Source organism: Martes martes, assembly GCF_963455335.1.
Source record: "Martes martes genome assembly, chromosome: 6".
Lineage (NCBI taxonomy): Eukaryota > Metazoa > Chordata > Mammalia > Carnivora > Mustelidae > Martes > Martes martes.
The window spans coordinates 69,705,883-69,725,943 of NC_137893.1; the positions used below are offsets into that span (position 1 = coordinate 69,705,883).

At 41.5% G+C, this 20,061-nt stretch overlaps 1 protein-coding gene across 2 annotated transcripts in view; it reads left to right on the plus strand.

Annotated features, from left to right (window-relative positions):
• The window catches only part of EPB41L2 (erythrocyte membrane protein band 4.1 like 2), a 216,598-nt gene that overhangs the window by 148,649 nt on the left and 47,888 nt on the right, over window positions 1-20,061 (plus strand). For both annotated transcript variants that reach the window (XM_080806711.1, XM_080806712.1), the window contains exons 6-10: window positions 3,094-3,169; window positions 6,426-6,644; window positions 8,006-8,093; window positions 12,495-12,647; window positions 13,227-13,324. In XM_080806711.1, coding sequence (XP_080662837.1) covers window positions 3,094-3,169; window positions 6,426-6,644; window positions 8,006-8,093; window positions 12,495-12,647; window positions 13,227-13,324 — 634 coding nt within the window. The remainder of the gene's footprint in view (window positions 1-3,093; window positions 3,170-6,425; window positions 6,645-8,005; window positions 8,094-12,494; window positions 12,648-13,226; window positions 13,325-20,061) is intronic.

The window sequence follows — 20,061 nt, forward strand, 5'->3', positions numbered from 1 at the left end:
ATAGAAAAGGTAGGGAGCCATGAAGAGCTGAAATTTTTAGACGGGAGAACTCCGTTCTCACCAGCCCTTCCAGACTGTGGGCCCAGAGCTGTCCAGGGAGGAACCATTTCTCTGAGTGCCGGCCTGCATGACATCCTTTGCGCCGTTGGTTTCATGCTCTGCTGATTGATTATTCCCAACATCAACACACTGGAACGAATCTGTACGCTTCCCTTCTGTCACTTATCGTCCACCTTCTGTTTCATCATGTTAGGGCCTCCATGGCTGTTTTCTTCATTTCTTTTTCTTTCTCCCTGATATCTTTAATCTTTTTGGTAGTTTCCCTATCGTTTCTTCTCTGCTCCCTTTTAAAATTCTGAGCATAAACCTTATTTTCCCATTTCTTCTCCTTGTAGACTCCTCTTTCTCTTCCTTTTTAAAGAAGATATCTTTGAATAGAATGACTTTCCTGATTCATCCAGGACGGGGGGTTTCTCGGGATGTGGGACTTTTAGTGCTGAAACACCAACAATCCCGAGCAGACTGGGATGGTCGGTCACCCTGACTGTTATTACTCCTGGCTTTCCAGAAGCCCTTCCCAACCCTCTCTCTTCCCCCCTGCATTTATTATCTTGGTGTTTTGTCCATTTATGCTTGGTTCATCATGGAAAAGGGGGAAGAAAAGAAAAGGAGTAGTTAGACACATAAGCGTTATGCTGGCATTATGGAAGAAAGGAGAGCCTTGGAATGTTTCCTTTGTCTTATGTATAGTTCTAGGTCTGCAGAGTACATGAATTCAAAAAGGTACGGATGCTTGGTTCTTTGGCCTTATCTGAAACCATACCTGCCAAGTAAGTGACCCACACCATAGCAAGAACAGGATAACTCTGAAATGTGATTGATGTTCCATTGACTTTTTTCCTATGGTCTGGTTTTGGCGTTTTGTTGAGTATGTTTCTGTGTTGCTCATTTGAGAGTCCTGGAAAGTCCTAATTTTTGGGAGGTAAGACTCTTGCTGATTATGAATCATGGTCTTGTGTTTTGATTATTTGTGAAGTTTTTTTAGAGTTTTTTCAGGACCTTTGCCCCTGTGGTTTGGCAAGAGGAATAACAATAACAAATAGCATTTGGCTTTTTCGGATGGTTGGAGCTGGTTCTCTAAATGGAATCCTGGGCTGTTCCGATGGGGAAAGGAGGCTGAGGAGATTGTTTAAGCTGTTGCCTTTACCTCTTCCTTTCTGCTCATGTCAAAATGGACCAAAGAACTGCTAGTTGTAGGCTCCCCCAGCTGCTCTTATACTTTGTTACTTTTCAGTTAATAGGCACTTAGCAAAGGTAAACATTCATCTTTTTTCACTGACTTTTGAAAACTGACAGCCTCTTAATTCCTGTTCAAAATTTTCTTTAAAACCTTCCTCTGATGTACATGAATAGGACCTGCATGGGATTCCTATATAAATGGTCCATAGCTAGATGGACTATTCACATATTGCCAGGAAATTTTGTGGCCACATTTAATGCACAGTTTAGCATTATTAGTGCTGAAATGTAAGTGTTCTATTAGAAAGGTCTCCCTGCAGTCCTACCCAGGCAAGCGTGTGCTCATGGTACTATCTGGAAAACAGAGAATAAGGCTCCATTAAGAACTGATGATCCTGTGCTGACTTTGCTTCGTTATGAGTCGGCAGTCACTGTGAAGAATGCATATTCCCACCCAGCATGTGCTGTAGGACTGGGAAGTCTCGCTCTTCAGGAAAGTCCTCTCTCCTATTGTGGTATTTTAAATGTGTGACACCAGATGGAAGTGCAAGGTTGGCTTTATCAGTGGAGTAGGGATGTGCAGAACCTGAGGGCAGTACAGGTGCGTGTGTGTTCCCAGTGGCCTTCCCGCGAGTATCTGTTGACTGGCAGACTAGAGAAGTGTTAATGTGCTGATGGTGAGCAGAGAACAAAACGGCCTGTTGGAGAGGAGAATGGGATGCAGTACAATTTCCTTCGAGTCTGCAAAGTAAAGCAACCAGGAGGCCTTCAAAGATGGATGGAATGAAATACCACGCGCACACTTTTGTTGATTTTTGGAAGTACTGTGAACTTTGAGCACAGCCCTAGGTTCTGGCCAGTGGAATTATTTGGATTCCTTTCAGAAAATAATACCTGCCCTCTGCCCAGAGTTGTGTTTTTCTTCCTTTTCTTATTTTTAAAGTCATCCAGAGCATGACCTATCAACCATTAATTGAATGTTAATGTACAGACAGCAGTGTTTTAACTTAGACTAAGTCATTTCTGACATGGTTGTTTGCTCTGTTCATTCGTCGTGGCGCAGTACAGCCAAGCACATGTTACATATGATGAATATACTTACACCTGCTCCATGAAACCTGGGAATAATTCTATTGTAAAATATTGTGATATTTTACTGTTCTTTCCCTTCTTTGGGATTTCTTTGAACACTTTCTTCAGCTCGCCCATTAATCATTTCTTAAATAGCTACAATGATCAATGATTATCTCCCTTCTCCCAACAATCTACAAACCTTAAAATACTTAAAAAAAAAAAAACAGTAAGGAATATTTGTCATGTAGATATACAGTGGTTAAAACAAACCTTAAAATGATTACGTGGAGGTCATAGTAAAATTTTTGCGTAATATGTCACCGTACAAAACATTCGAAGTATTAGTAAATGTTTATTAAAAAAAAGTGAATCTGGGGTCCCTGGGTGGGGCAGTCTGTTAAGCATCCTGTTCTTGATTTCAGCTCGAGTAATGATCTCAGGGTTTTGACCCTGAGCCCTATTTTGGGACCTGAGCTCAGTGGGCAGTCTGCTGGAGCTTCTTTCTCACTCTCTCTCTCTCTCTGCCCCTCCCTGCACTCTCTCTCAAATAAATAAATCTTTTGAAAACAAAAGTGAATCTATTCTCTAATAGTGGGTTATGTACATAATTTTTATTTTTCATTGTTTTTATAAATAGTTTTCTTAATACTAAAAAATGAAATTCTCCAAAATGATTCATAGTAGGACTGGCATGTACTGTCCGAACATTAACATTTAATTTTTATCAAAATAAGTGGTCATTCTGTTGGTTGAATAAATAACTATATTTAATAATTACAGATCTTCCTTGGCTGTTCACCTTTAATGTGAAGTTTTATCCTCCTGATCCTTCCCAGTTGACTGAAGATCTCACCAGGTACTTTATCCTTATATTTTAAAACAAATCTCTACTTACAGCTCTCATTTATTTTTGTGCCATGGGAGAATAAGGGTAATTTCAGGATCAAAACCAAGATATTTTTTCATAAGTGGAATTCTAGAAGTTTCCTTGGAAAGGAGTGTACTCCAAAATAGTTGGAAATGTTGCCATTTTCAGAAATTTTAATCACTTTTTAAAAATTTCCCCATTTGCAATTGAGTAATGGAATATTAAAAAATTATCTCTGACAACTTTGTTTCTTATGTTACACTTTTAAAAATCATTGCTATTTAATATTTCAGGTTAATACTAAGATTGTTTTTATTATATAATCCTTGTGTACCTGTGGACTAGTCTCCTATCAATCACAAAGGTGATAGAAGTGTAGAAAAAGGAAATTATTTTGAAAAGCCCATTTTGGTGGGGGGGTTCTCCTACCTCAAAGGGAAGGAAAAAAAACTAATAAGGTAGGCTTTCCTAATAGCTATTTCATTTCCACCTCCTTTGAGATTGGGCTATACAAACAGATGCTTAAGTTGCAAATAAAAGATTCAGTTGAGGAGCCAGAGCATTTACTGATTCTGAGTGACTGAGTATCTGAATAGTAACCAAGGAACATTTGAATCCCCAAGAGCCTTGACCTCTTAACCCTATTCAGCGTGGTTACCAGCGATAGGACTTACTAGCTTTGGTAAGAATAGGTGCATAGATTACATGGTCAAGGAAAACTGTGTTCAGAATACACTTTTAGAAGGGCACAGGGTCCTACTGGAAAACTCTGCTTTGGATTCCTGTGGTTCCGGTGTCCTTGATGCTTTCTGTTAGTCCGGTCTTGTGGTCAGACATCAGGTCCTTTCAGTGCTTAAGGGTGTGTGATACCCACGTGAAAGAGGAATGGAGGAGATTCCTTTCTAAATCTGGATGAATGACAAGTCTCCCCACCCCGCCCACCGCTGCTTGTTGCTGGATAGGGGTTTTCTCATACTGAGTGAGCTGTGATCGAATTAGATTCAGCTGGTAAATAATAGACCGTAGCCTTTGTAACTGCACAGTGAGCTGCTTGGGAGCATCAGGCTTGACGGGTTGATGTGCTCTGGAGACAGAGCCTTACCACAGGAATGCCTTTGACCGCTGCAGCGGGGGTTTTGTGACCCGGCTCCCTGTCTTTAAATACGCTTCTTGCCATAATTTGTTTGGGGGATGGTAATCCTCTGCTGATTGCAATTTACAGCATCCGTAAGTGCTTGGGTTTTTCTTTGAAATGGGGCTTGAACAGTCTCGCTGTGTGTGGTGGGAGGAATGAGATAGTTTGGTGAGCAAATAACCGAAGGCCTCGGCAGGCAGCCTGAGACCAGCTACCTGCCTGGAGCCCAGATGTCAGGACCGAATCTTCCCCGTGGCTGGAGTGCAAATTTAGAAGCTGAGGTGGCTTTCGAGGCGTCGAGGAACACTGTTCAGAATAACGTTTGAAGGTTCCCGGGTCCTGCTCTGCGAAGAAGGTAGAGCTGGGAAGTTCAGGAAACTGTTGGATTTGTTGTCGGAAGTTTCTGGGCCTTCGACTTCGTCTTTGAAAACAGGAAAGGACCAGTGTGAAAAGTCAAGACTATTATCTAAAAAGAGAAGGAGATGTTAGAAATAGTTGGAGTCTTTATGTTGAGGTCTTCAAAGTGCCATAGAATGTGGAGAACGAGCCCTGTTCTTGATGAGACTTCGAGAATCGAAGAATACCCTGGAATCCTAGTTTAAAATTGAGTTTTCTAAAAATAAAATAAAATAAAATAAAAATTGTAAAAAAATTGAGTTTTCTAGAGTTAATGCAGTTGTGCATGTGGTGTTTCAGGATCAAGGGAATATAATCCTCCTTAGAAAGAGAGCTCCTGCCATGCATAAAAATACTCAGACTGTAGTGACAGTGAGGGGACTTCCGCTCTCTCAGACCATTGAGCACTCGCTGCGGGGCAAGTACATGGCTAACTGTGGCAGTAGGCTGATGACAAACCAGGTCTGTGTCCTGCCTGACAGCGGACTCAGTGGTAATCTAGGTATGACGGAACTGGGTGATGGCTGACTGCACGTTCCAGATTGTGCTGTCCAACCCAGCAGCCATGGGGCTGGAACGCATGTGACAGAGTGCAGGAGGAGACCAGGCTGACACACCAGCTGGGCAAAGAAAGAAAGGTGGCCGGCCGCTCATAGGAATGACACTCTCTAAAAGACCTTCAAGGACAGGGGTCATTCAGTTTGCAGGGATCGATGTTAATCTTTATTAGCAAGTAGATAAATTCAAGAGTAGAAATCAAGTTTTAAAATTTCAGCAAAGGAGTGGGTAGTGCCCCACCCCCACTCCTCATAGAATATAAATAACATGGTTCTGCATGTCATTTAGTAGAAAATGGAATGTTTTATAACTGCATAGTAAAACCACTTGGAACATAGAATAATAACCACTGTTATAACCTAACATTATAATTATAAAGATTATTCTTATTATGGCTGTTAGGTATTGATTTCTAGATAACATGTGGTGTGTTTTATTTATATTATATAATTTTTATCCTCACCTTCAAAGTGGGGATAGAATTCTCATTTTATAGGTGGAAAATTATCCTCGGGCAAGTAAATGAGCTTGCTCAAGGTTGCGCGGGGTCAGCTGGGCCTGTCCCTGAAGCTCATGTTTTTTCCATTCTAAAGTGAACTAGCTGCCGTTTTAGATGGAGTAAACGGGCAGTAAGGGCTTTAAAGTAAAGATTGACTTATAATTGTTGTCTAATTTTCTTTTCCAGGAAAAGAAATTAGCAGGAAAAGTCTAGGAAGGATAAAGGGTGACCTTAGCTCTTACAAATGCTTAAGAAGAGCTGTTTTTAAAACTTCATTAGTCTTTACAACTTTTGAGAGACATGCAAATTTTAATTACAGTTTTAAATCAAAGGAGAGCAGTTTAAGTGATTCGAATTTTTGCCTTCAGTCACAAAGCTCTTTACTGGGATCCTAATTTGCTGAGTCTGCAGTAGCAGCTCAGAATTCCCCTTCTGTTGCTCAGCCAGTTAGACTCACCTGCTGTGAATAAGCCACAGGTTTGGAGCCCAAGGAGCTGGATGGACTTCCGGTTCGAGAAGACAGTTTTTGCTCTGGGCATCAAGAGTTGCCCATATTGTCTGTTTGGTTTCAAAGGCATAGGAGAACTCAAGGCTTCTTAGTGCTACAGTCCTAACTGATGTCCTTCCCCACTCTTTCTCCCCCTCACTCCTCACAGATACTTCTTGTGCCTTCAGCTTCGGCAGGACATTGCCTCCGGCCGCCTGCCTTGCTCGTTCGTGACGCACGCCCTCCTGGGATCTTACACACTGCAGGCTGAACTTGGGGACTATGATCCAGAAGAACATGGCGGTAGTGACCTCAGTGACTTCCAGTTTGCCCCCACACAGACGAAGGAGCTGGAAGAGAAGGTGGCAGAGCTGCATAAAACCCACAGGTCTGGCGACTTGCTTCCCAGAGAGAGAACAGCTGTGGGAGATTTAACCCGCTTCCCTCTTCACACTTGCTGGACATCTGAGCGTAGTTGACAAGATTAGCCTGCTTTTCTGTCTGGAGCCTCCCTTAGTGCTAATCCAGACAACTTGTAGCCCTTGTGATAGCCTTTCATTGTGTTCAGGACTCTCCTGTGAAGAGCAGTGCTCGTGGTCCTCAGTGCTTTCATTTGTTGGAAAAAGTTACTCCTCCCTCGGACAGCTCCTTCCCCCTCCTCCCAAACCTGGCCCCTAACACACACACACACACTCAGGCACACCAGACACACCCGCATATGTGTTTGGCATTTACTATGTATTCTGCCTTTTGCTCTTCTTCTCCGATTTGCTAAGACTGGAGAGATAGTGAGTATTTGGGATTTGAATCAGAAATGTGGCTGGTTATGGACCTAGGAGCAGTAACTGAAATACATGGGTGTTTCCTCCATCCACAAAAGATGACCTTTGCTTTAGCAGTTAGGCTTAACTTACTTACTTAATACCGTAGTAAATATACCATATTACATTTCATGAACTTTTATATTTTTGTGAAAATGTGTTTTTTAGCACTTGTTTAAAAAATTCTCACTACAAAATTATAGTTTGCCCCACATTACAGGGTTGAAATTTTGTAAAAAATTGACAAAAATGCCTGGAAAGGAACTTACAGAAATTAGAAATTTTTAAACAGAGCACATTCATTGATTTTTCTGTTAAAAAAAAAACAAGCAGACCAGTATTTCTTATATTATTAACTTTATTCCAATTCTGCTCAATAGGTATTTACTGGATAATTCGGATTTGAAATACCAGGTCCTGAAATGCCATGGTCAATATGGAGTCCTTGCTCTGTAAATTTGTGGAGTCATGAATAGAGATGGGGATGGACATAACTTTAGTATGGGCAGGATGTGATATGTGTTAACTACCATAGGTGTAAGGTCAAATAAGTATTTGTGGTCTGTATTATGAGCAACCCTGGTGAAATAAAATGAAGGAGTAGGAAATAAGAATTTGCCTTTTTCAGAAAGATGAGATCACTTTTTTATTCTCAGGTAACTTATGTTGCACCCATTTCTCCAGTGGGGTAAAAACTGAAAGCAATTTTCTGAGATAATCTAAAATCTCTACCCTTATGCTTTTTATCTTATGAGGAAAAATGCCTGAGGCTCAGAGGTGAGCCGCCTTACCCCTTCCTGCTTATCTGCTGATTTTGTGGGGTTGCTCTCTCCCTGGGGATTCTCCGAGCTCATCCGCTCCTTTCCCATTTTGGCCGCATTTGCTTTGCATCTGCCAGTAAGATAATATTGTTTCTTTTAATTCTCAGGGGCTTATCTCCAGCACAAGCTGATTCTCAGTTCTTAGAAAATGCAAAGAGACTCTCCATGTATGGTGTTGACCTACATCATGCCAAGGTACTGTCCGTATGCTGGGAAGTAGCATCTTTCCCGTCTGTTGACAGAAGTTCTGAGAGGACTCCAGTTTCAGAGGGGCCACGCTCACTCTTAGGAAAAGGCTATTCACCCTCACCCAAGGGTGTCTAATATTTCTCCAGTGACTAACGGTGGGGGTTATGCTTATGGCAAGGACCACTGATTCTTGCCCTACTTCTTTTCTCAGTGAATTCCCTCTTATATGTACTTATCTTAAGATTCCCGTCAGCCATCTTTACCCCTTGTCCTGGCTTATTCTGCATCCCAGCTTTTGTGTCCAGTGGTGCCTTTCTCCTAGCCCCCCTCCCACTTCTGTCGTGGGAGAGAAGAGCAGTTTCTGGCAACCACAAAAGGGCAAAAGCAGTATGGATGGAACCATTTTTGAAAAAAACTTGGGCTTACGAGGGAGCCTGAGGGTTGGCCTCTTCTCTGCAGGTATGTAAGATGGAGGAGACTGGCCTAGGGTCCTGGGGAGGCAGCACCTGCAGCCTAACTTGAGAGGTGGGAAGAGGATGGAATGGTGGCCTAGCTGATAGGAGAAGGGGACTGGGTTGCAAAGATGCCACTAATAAGCATCACATGCTTCATGACCCTAGTCTGGATGATCACAGGGTGGGGACGGCCCAGGAAGAGAGCTGGAGGTCAGGCGGAAGGTGGATTTGGTTTTGAAAAATGTGTCGAGTCAGCTTGTGAAAGGAACCAATGGTCGCCTGGTTTTAAAAGACCCTGCCAATCCCTACCTGTAGCCAAGGAATCTCTGATTGTGTGATTGGAGAAATATCTTGGAAAGCCTCCCACCCAAAGACCTCCTCCCTCCCTAGGCCTCGGATTAATCATTCCCACTCTTGTGTTGTTAGTACTTCATATTTGCAAAGCACTTTTCCCCTCAGTGGCTTCCTTTATTCTTTAACTGTTTCTCCTGGTTACAAAAGTAATACGTGTACATTACAGAAAATAGAAGCAAACAAGGGGGAAAAAAACACTGAAGTCTCTTTATGCAGAAATAAGCACTATTGCTATTTTGATACATTTTCTTTAAAAAAAAACTCAGAGCACTTAACCTCTGAGGCATTTTTTTTTTTGATAGAATCGCACTACAGGTATCATTTTATGAGGAGTTTACTTTTATTGGTTGTTTTTTGCTTGCTCTGTTAAAGGATTTTTCCATGTCAGTAAGTAGTCTCTGGGATCATCATATTTAACTGCTAGGTGCTAGATGCCTTTAATTCTTTTTTTTTTTTTTTTTTTTTTAAGATTTTTATTTATTCGACAGATAGAGATCACAAGTAGGCAGAGAGGCAGGCAGAGAGAGAGGAGGAAACAGGCTCCCCGCTGAGCAGAGAGCCCAATGCAGGGCCCAATCCCAGGACCCTGGGATCATGACCTGAGCTGAAGGCAGAGGCTTTAACTCACTGAGCCACCCAGGCACCCCATTTTCTTAAAACTACTTCCATGTATACCACCACATTTAAGATTTGAGTGTTTGTTTTTTTTTTTTAATTTTACAACTGCATAAGACAGAGTGCAGAGAATGACTTGCTTAAGCTGCATATGGTTAAGCATGCCCATATTTGCCTGATACCTTCTGATAAATTCTAGGGAGTAAAACGGGGCTTCCTATCACTTGTGTGTCTCCTAGCTCCTTTTTCTCTGTGATGGAGACAGGCAGGGTCAGCCAAGAGACCCAGACAGGGGAGGCAGGAGAAAACAGGTTTGGGACCAAGAAGCCCTTGGATCTCTCTTCTTCTTAAATGCTATTACTTTGGCAATGTGTAAATTTTTAAATTTGTTGATTACTAGTTAGAAACCAGTTCTTAGATGGCAAAACTTGGCAAAGTCCAACAATTCTTGTTTTTTATTGTTGTTGTTTTTAAAGCTTTTATTTATTTATTTGATAGAGACACAGCGAGAGAGGGAGCACAAGCCGGGGGAGTGGGAGAGGGAGAAGCAGGCTTTCTGCCAAGCAAGGAGCCTAATGCGGGGCTCAATCCCAGGACACTGGGATCATGACCTGGGCCCAAGGCAGACACTTAACAGCTGAGCCACCTAGGCGCCCATGATTCTTATTTTTTTAAGGTGTATCTTAGAAAAGTAAAAAAAAAAAGTTGTAGTGGGCTGTCTTTCAGTATAATTTCCATTCTTGCTGTGGGGTTAGGACAGATTGCTTTTTAAATAAATTCAGAGTAACATTTATTCATTCTGTTTGTCATTTGATAGACTCATAATATTTGAGGAGGGGGATACTTGTAGCATGTTGAAAAGAAGGTCTGTAGCAATATAAAATAATTTTTGGTGGAGTTTGAAGTTTGTGCCTTCATCTTTCATTGTCTCAATTATATTTAAATAAAAAAAATTTTATTAAGAATTCTTAATGGCACACTCCTATTGGGACAGGCCAAAGAGCATTGAATGGAAGGACTCTTGACACCCAGGTACAGGGAGACCACGAGACAGGAATACCTCTGAGCGCAAACCAGCAGCCCTCCCAATTCCTTCGAAGGGGTGAGGGCAGAGAGTGTTTGCCAAAGTCGAGAAGGAGAGATCTGTGTGTGGAGAGGACGGTCTTCAGAGGAGCTGTAGTTGTCACAGGGACGTGTCCCTGACCTCCCTCCCCTCTCTCCTCTCTCTCCTTTCTCTCATCTGCAAGAACTTTCAGAAGTCAGAGGGCCTGGGATCCTGCTGATATGCATAGGTTGCAGCTTCCTGAGAAGGAGCGAGCACGGCAAACACGGTGCTCCTTTTTTGTTTATTTTTCTGACTTTGTTGCTGATGATCGGCAGAAGTCACATGTGGAGGACTAAGGCATGCTTTTTTCCCTTTCACTTGTTACTCTTTATCTCTAATTCATATTCACACAAATACTGATAATTCTGAAGCAGTATGCAGAACAATGGAAAATGAACCAACTTACTTGGTTCCAGATTGTGTTTATTCTGAAGGAAGATAAAATAGCTTCAGTGTCCTGTCTGAAGATTGCTCAGACTAGATATGACTTTGTTCAATGTTTCTAGTCACTGTTGCCTCCTTACTTGTGGTGAGAACATGCTGTCTTGAGCAGTCTTCCGGCCTGCTCCCTGTGGCCACGGCCGGTGATGTTTTTGGCAAACACATCATTTGTGGCTAGTGCCAAGTTGCTTGGGCACCTGTGCCTGATTCATCCCAGCTTTTTTCCTCTGTTCCTAGAGAGAACTGGGGCTGCCAGATTTGGGTGAATAAAGCACCTTATTTTTTTAGACTTGCTCGGATTGTCCAGTGTAATTTTATGTGTATATATGAATTATTCAGGTATGGTAGCAGAGAAAGCAATTGGCATCGGTTACTTAGTATTATCCTTCTATTTTTAAAAAAGTGACCTGATTTGTTTTAGATGATTGAGTAACAAGGCTATCGAAATGTTACACTTTGATTGAATATCAAGACTTAGAATAAATGTGGTGTTTGTTGTAGCAGGCTCAGTAAGAATTTCTGATATGTTGTAAATGATTTCTGAAAATACGAATTTCTCTGAATAGTAACCTTCAATTTTACAAATCTTGAATGAGATCCAGTTCTTCTCTTAAAAGTTAAACAACGACCTGTGTATTTTGAGTGTTGTGCATTTGGGTCCTCAATATCACTTGCAATGTGGGGAGACCCTGTTTAACTTTTATCTGTAAATTTATGGTTCTAAAATATTCAGGCTTGTGATAATTCTAGATTTTCATCTATTCCAAGCTAAGATGCTGGGGAGTGAAAACCATTTGAATAAATTCAAGATTAGTCTGCAGTCCATTGAAATATGCCAGCCAAAGCAATGCTGTAATGTGGACTGGAGGTCAGTCCTCTGAGTTATTGAAGAGCGGCTCCGAAGAATTCATAGATTTCCACAGTGTCCAAGGGAAGTTTTCTGTGAGGGATTGGTGTTTTGCTGAATAGAGGCATAAATTTAACAGCTATCAGCTAGCATAGTCCATCTGAAATAAATTTGCCTGAAGTAAAATCACCGACCGCACCTGAGGGTGGGCTAACAGACCATCCCCCAGGGCTGGAATATCCTCCAGGAAAACCCGTCTCTTCAGAATGTCTGCCTTGAGTTCTGTTTCCCTTCTTCCCCATTAGCTCTTGCAGGCAGGCTGGGAAACATAGAAGTTGTGCCTTTTGGAAATTATCGTATCCTGTGGTCAGGTGGCTGTACCTCTTTGACCAATCAGAGTTGGTCCTGGAAGATAATAGAATTAAGATGTTCTCTTAACTTGTGGACTGTCACTGAGATTTAAATACCAACCTGTAAAATTGGCATTCCTGGTCATGGTTTAAGGGTTGGGGGTAAGGGTGCGGATAATGGGATGTCCTTTGTAACTCTGACAGCTCTAACCACGGTCAATGACGGCTTATGCTTGGCAGGACTCGGAAGGCGTGGACATCAAGCTGGGTGTGTGCGCTAACGGGCTCCTCATTTACAAAGACAGACTGAGAATCAATCGTTTTGCTTGGCCGAAAATCTTGAAAATTTCCTATAAGCGCAGTAACTTCTACATTAAAGTTAGGCCAGCAGAGGTAAGCAATGTCATGTGTGCTTGGGCATACCTGAACAGCTCTGGTCCCTATTCTTCTTCATGGCCATGGGATAACTGAATTTTTGCCCACTGAATTTTAATAAAATGAACTATCCTTTATTCTTTTGTGGCAAAAAAGGGCCAGAGAACTTAATGATAAGAACTTAATGATAAGTTCTTAATGATAAGCAACATGAAATTCCATGTTGCTAAAAACAAAACAAAAAACCAAGAGCCACCCATACCTTTTAGTAAAAAGGAAAAGTAGTAAGTGCCTGCCACATAGTGGGGGGAGGACATTATTTTGTTGTTGTTGAAACATCTAAGTGATAGAGATGAGTAGGAAGGTGGTAGAACGAGTTGTAGTGGACAAGGGTTCGAGTCCGTAGTTGTACCTGCTTTTCACAGAAACTAGTATTGCAGTCTATAAAAAATTCATTTTGTGTAATTATACTGTATATATGAATGTCTCCTTTTTTTGAGAACTAACTTCTCACAGAAACATCTGAGTCCATGTTTTTCAGTAGCTTCTCATCAACTTCTAAGAACTGTACTGATTTAGTGTATTGATTTATTCTAGCTCGAACAATTTGAGAGCACCATTGGATTCAAACTGCCAAACCATCGGGCAGCAAAAAGACTATGGAAAGTGTGCGTGGAACATCATACCTTCTACAGGTAATTTTAATGCAACAGCTTAAAATTCATTAGAACAGCTATTGGTACCCTTTGTATATTAAGAGGTGGTTGTGAAGAGAAGGACAGAGGCAGCCACGCCCTATCTTACCTCAGTGCTGCATCTCCTTGGCCGTGCCTTGTCCTCACTCAGAGCTGATCCATGTCTACGGTGGTCCCAAACTTGGCGGACTACAGCTACCTTTCTTACTGTCACCACACTCTCCAGGCCTGGCTGCCATCCCTCTTGCCACCATTAGTCATCACAGGCTTCATTTCACTGTTCTTACCAGCTCCCTCCCATTTAACTTCTTTCCCCAATCAGCCCAAATGCTAGGGTTCTGTCCCTTTGCTGCTCTGCCAGGATGTTCTAACCACGTGCCCATTGTGCACATCAGCCTGCTCCGTGACTGGTCCTGGGTCAGTCTCGACCTTACTGCTTCTGTATCTGTGCTCACAGACGCCGCCTTCAGCAGCAACTAACCTGGTACGCATGCTCGTTCCTTGTGAGAAAGAATCGCATAACTCTGCATAGTGCTGTAGGTTATTTCCCGTGTCAGCTGGATCCTCAGAGCTGCCAGGGAGCCAGAGCTTTTCCTTCCTTTCCCATCACAGTATTCGTGGTCTTCCTGAGTCCCTAGGAATCTGGCTTCTCTGCTCAGATGCCCTCTTTGCGTGGGTCACAGATTATAAAAGCTGTGGTCATGAGCATTCTCGGTTCACGTACCCTGTTTTCCCTCTTTTGCCCATAATTATTAGCATTCCCCCCTTTTTCTGTTCATTGTTTCCCTCTATCCTGTCTCAAGGAAAAAAAAATAATCATTCCCCATGGAGTCTCGATCCTTCATTTTATGCCTCACATAAGATCATGCTTTGTGCATTATGTACTCTCCATTGAGTGCCTTTGACTTCTTCTTTGGCCAGGAAACATGTCCATGTCCATGTCTTACTCCTTTAAAAACCAAAATAGACGAATAAAACCAGAAGATCTCCTTAGTCCCTCTAGCTATCTTTAGCTTGGGTCCCATCTCCTCTTGTGCTAGTCTCCAAGGGCACATTTCTCCATTACTCTTCTTAGCTGTCATTTTCCCTGTTTCCTCGGTTCCTATTACTGTGGTCTGTATAGCTACGATCCTCCATCGTGAAGCTTTTTGCCTCAGACTCTTGCTTTGCTACTCCTGTCCTACCACACTCTGGGTGTGTGACTGTGGTAAGTTACTTTACCTTCCTGGGTCTCACTTTCATCATCCGTGCGATGGTAATAATAGTACCTACCTTATAGGGTGACTTCAAAGAGTAAGTGAGAAAACACACGAAACAAATGTAGAACTATTTCTGGTATATAATAATGTTTCTCATCACCATCAGCAGCATCATTATTCTTAGTGTGGTACTACAGTGTGCTATTTTTAAGGTGAATTATTAGCTGGTACAAGTGACTCAAGTTAAATTGACACATGATCTGTTTTCAAGACTGCTCTAATATATTCATTTTAGAGAAAATGTAACTCATAAAAGATACTTGAATCCATCTGACATAGTTACACTGAGCCTATTAATCTTTGAAAAGTTTGTAATTTCTCTTGGTAGCCATGACAAATTTCTCCTCAGAACAACGTGAGCCTGCCTTGGATAAAGCTAGTAGATAACGTTTATGAGTTAAATGACACACAGGTCAAGGCAGGACAGATAGCAGGCTTTCCTGTCAGGTAACGATAATGGAAACAATAATTATTTTAGAAATGACAGGTGCTATATTCGTTGAGCGGATATTGTCGTCAGACACACGACCACTTGCTTTACCTTGTGCCGTCTCATGTGTCACTCACCCCCACTGAGCAAGTGGCTCAGAGCTGGGTGCGCATAAAGGGCATGGGAGCCAGGTGCCCACGCAGAGCTGGGGACCTGGCTCTGTGATCCCTATGCCCATACTGGTCACCTCTGTGCGGTCCTTCCTGTAGCAAGTGTTTCCGAAATGTCTGTTAGCCCTACAAAGCTCTAGGCTTCTCCATGTTTGCTGACACACTATGACTCCAATTTAAAAGTAGACCAGTTTGCTTCTGCAGACTTTTTTTTTTTTTTAAGATTTTATTTATTTATTTAACAGACAGAGATCACAAGTAGGCAGAGAGGCAGGCAGAGAGAGAGGAGGAAGCAGGCTCCCTGCAGAGCAGAGAGCCCGATGTGGGGCTTGATCCCAGGACCCTGGGATCATGACCTGAGCTGAAGGCAGAGGCTTTAACCCACTGAGCCACCCAGGCACCCCATGCTTCTGCAGACTTTTGAGATAATGGTTAACAAAAGAATTTTTAGATCTTTAAACCTTGTGCAACTTTTCTTACAAAGGATAGGAGACAGTGTTTCTAAAGCAGGGCATTCATAATTCGTCTGCAGAGTGCTTTGAATCAGATCTGGATTTTGTTCTGTTTTTATCACGAAAGATGCAAATGATTTCTTCAGAAAATTAAAATGGCCTTCAGATTGAAGCCATTAAAGACACAGATCTTTCTGTTGATCGATAGCCACTCAGCCAAACTAATATTAGTGGAACAAGAACATAATAGTACAGCGGTTATTCTTCTTTGAGTGTTTGATAGGGCCTGTCACCCTTCTAAGTGCTGTGCATGGATCAGTTCTTTTAATCTTTACAACACCGTTGTAATCTTCACTTTACATTTGGAAAGTCTGTGAAACAGAGAAGTCAGGAAATGTGCCCGTGGTCCCATAGACAGTCACGGGTGGAGATGGAATTTAGAGCCAGGCCCTGGGGCTCACAGTGCCCACTGCGTACCTGCTCTGCTGTGCTTCCTTCTCTCCTCCCCGCCCCCTGGCTTTTGGTGGTGGCAGCAGCGTATAAACAAGATTAACACAGGCCTCTGTAGCCTGGCATTAAAACTGTCCCTTAAACTTGGCACTGTAGATCCAGAGTAAGTCAATCAGTGTCATCTGCCACTTCATAGAGCACTTAATTGTTTAAATGTCTGATTGGCTTTAGTAACTGAAATGTGCGTTTTTCTTGAAACGTTCCTTTACTTTCCATAGGTAATTAATAATAAACATTATAATAATCTAATGTTGAGATAATAGTATCTGAAACAATAATACTTGATTTATAATGGGAGGATTTTTGTAAAATTAAAATGTTACTGTGCTTCTTAAGCAGTAAAATATGTAAAAGTTGATTTCTTTTGTGATGTAACCTTAGATTGTCTTGCTCAGGACCATTAGAACTCTAGAATGATTAGGTCATTATTTATAGCTTGTAAATTCCCAAAAGTGAAATGGTAGAGGTCTTGTAGTGATTTTGATGTTGTTTTTATGAAGGTATGTTCTCCTTCGGTAAAGAAAAGTAATGTCAAAAGGAAACAATTGTTCAGTGATCTTGAAACACTTTGTTGCTTTGCCTATATTTTGGTAGGAAATTTATTGGCATTACCATTGACTTAAGCTGCCAAAAATATTCTTTTAGAAAAAGCTAAATAAATGTCTGTGTTCAGTCCGTTTTTGTTTTGATATTTGCTTCTATTTAATTGCAACTTAATTAAGGATTTCTTTGTTGTCAGAAAATTAATCTGTTAATATTTTGTGTATGTGGTCACCAGTACCATTTGGGTAAGGAAGTATTTTATCTCAAGTTGAAATAAAATAAAAATTCTCTAGTTAATGACTTTCCTAATCTTACATTGTGATAGATATATGCCTTTAAAATACTTGCCTTGTATTTCTTGGATTTATATTTTTGAAAAATCTTTTACAAAATGCGTAAGTGGATGATCTGATACATATTTTTTTTTTTTTTTTAAAGATTTTATTTATTTATTTATTTGTCAGAGAGAGAGAGAGCGAGCACAGGCAGACAGAGTGACAGAGGGAGAAGCAGGCTCCCTGCGGAGCAAGGAGCCCGATGTGGGACTCGATCCCAGGACGCCGGGACCATGACCTGAGCCGAAGGCAGCTGCTTAACCAACTGAGCCACCCAGGCGTCCCGATCTGATACATATTTAAATGGCAACCAACCGTCTGTTACCTTAAAAACAAATTAGACTAGGGGCACCCGGTTGGCTCAGTCGTTAAGCGTCTGCCTTCCGCTCAGGTCATGATCCCAGAGTTCTGGGATCAAGCCCAATATCGGGCTCCCTGCTCAGAGGGAAGCCTGCTTCTCCCTCTCCCATCCCCCACTGCTTGTTTTCCCTCTCTTGCTGTGTCTCTCTCTGTCAAGGAAATAAATAAAATCTTTAAAAATAAAAAAGCAAATTAGACTAAAGAAATATGATTGTGTAGAACTCTCCTCACCTGGACTTAGATATTTAACTCGTTACATATCCCAGTCTATATAAATGAGAGTCCACTTTCATAACTGGAGGAAAATATAAAACCAACAACCTCATTTTACAAGGGCTTTTTGTAGCATTGGGATTGTTTTATTAAATTAAGACTGAAATATTCAGCAGTAGTTCTCACTGTGTTAGAAGTTCTAGCACTTATAGCCCAACTTCCCTTCTCTAAAATCCTGGCGTAAGACAACTCAAAAGCTGTTCTTCAATTCTATGACTATGTAATAGTGAGAATGAGAATTCTGGAAAATGGATAGGTAGACGTGTCTTTGGATTTTCTGGCTACTTAAATTCAAGTGCCCTTCAGCCTGTATTTATGGAGCACCTGCTGTATATGGGAGCTAGCACAGATCTGTGTGAAGTTATGTAAGATAAACTAATAACCAGAAAATCAGAAAACACTAATGGAGATTTTCTTAATTTTGTTTGAAATTGTTTTGTGAAGATTGCAGTTTCTCAGGTTTCTCTCTTTGTGAGTTCAATTAATTTTGTAAAAGAAGAGGAGAAAGTTAAATCTTTAAAAAGATCTATGCCTTTACCTAGATATTCTTTAAGATTTCTCGTAATTCCCACAAGTCAGTATCCTGTTTCTAGTTTAAAATTTTTTTAAAAATTTGAGTTGGGTTTCATGAATCGGATTTGATAACACCCGTAGGCCTAAAAGGGGTGTTGTCACTGCTGGGGGTGGGGAGCAGTTACTGGAACTAGAAATGAGAGCTACCAGTACATCCTCCTATGAAGCTGATCGTTCTAGGAAGACCTGGCCTTTGGTTGAGAGAGGCAGTCAACTGAGGTGACCCTACAGATGGCTGCCAGATACCCCCAATCTCACTCTTCTCTTTACTTCCTGTCTTTTGTTTTGTTTTTGAATAGTTACACTTTATTGGTTCAGATAACATGAGACTTGTCCTTATATATCTCACGCGTATGATACATTGTTGACTGTAGCTGCATATACATCATGCATATGATAGTTGTGGACTGGCCACGTGTTGTGCAGCTGGTCTCTAGAATGCTCTAGCTTCATCCTCAGTGAAGCTTTATGCCCGGTGACTAACAACTCCCCATTTCCCTCTCCTGCCAGTCCCTGGTAACCACCATTCCAGTCTGGAATCTATGAGTTTGTTCCGGCTTCCTCATATAAGTGAAATCATGTAGTCCATGCCTTTCTGTGTCCGGCTCGTTTCATGCAGCACCGTGTCCTCCAGATCCATCCATGTCGTTGTGGATTGCAGAATTCTTTTTCTCGTAAGGCCGAGTATCACTCCGCTCTGCACATAGACCACATCTTTATCCATTCATTTCTTGGTGAACATTTATGTTGTTTCCACATCTTCGCTATTGCCAGTAGTGCTGTAATGAACATAGGAGTGCTTCTGATTTCTTTTCAGGATCCCAATTTCAGGTGTTTTTTTGTTTATTTGTTCCTTTGATAAATATCTAGAAGTGGGATTGTTGGATCATATGGTAATTCTATGTTGAATGTTTTGAGGAAGCTCCGTACTGTTTTCCATAACGTTTACATCATTGTGCATTGCCACCAATGGTGCGCTGGAGTCCCAATTTCTCCACCTGCTTGCCAACACTTGTTGTCTTTAGTTTAATAATTTTGGGGGATGGGGTGGTTTCTTTTAGGGTCATCAATGCATATTTTCCCTTTAAGGTATTCTTTAGAAATTCTTCTTTTTTCCTCTGGTTGATCTTCCATTGACTATAGAGTGTACTTCATGAATAGATGATAAATATACATGTGATTTCGCTAACTTGTTTTTCATGAATGAATATTTCTTCCCCTTTTTTTTGAGGGGCAGGATGAGAGAGAGAGAGATGGGAAGGGCAGCGGGAGAGGGAGAGAGAGAGAGAGAATCTTAAGCAGACTCCATGCTCAGCACCAGAGCCTGACGTGGGCCTCGACCTCACAACCGTGAGATCACGACCTGAGCTGAAGTCAAGAAGTTGGGCTCTTGACTGAGCCACCCAGGTGCCCCGAGAATGAATACTTATTTATCATTGCAGTGATGAGCCTGCCAGTGACCGTTTCTTTTCTATAGATGATAGCTTTCTTACAGAGCATTCTTAGATCCTCCTTAACTGGTAGGGAAACCCTGTCATAGTCAATGAGAGAGAGAAAGAGAGAGAGAGAATGATAAATGACCACATTTCTCACCCTGCCTCTCTTATTTATGATCAGGATGCTGAGAAATTTAATCTTTCTGTGCCTTTACCTTGACTGGAATCTGTTGTTGTTGCCTTTAAGCAGAAGATTTCTTAAAAAAAAAAACAAAAACCAAAAAACAAGCTGAAGGTTGAAAAATACTTGAAATTGTAATGAACTCTTTAAGAAATCCCTTCCTGGAGGGACGCCTGAGTGGCTCCGTCGGTTAAGCATCTGCCTTCGGCTCAGGT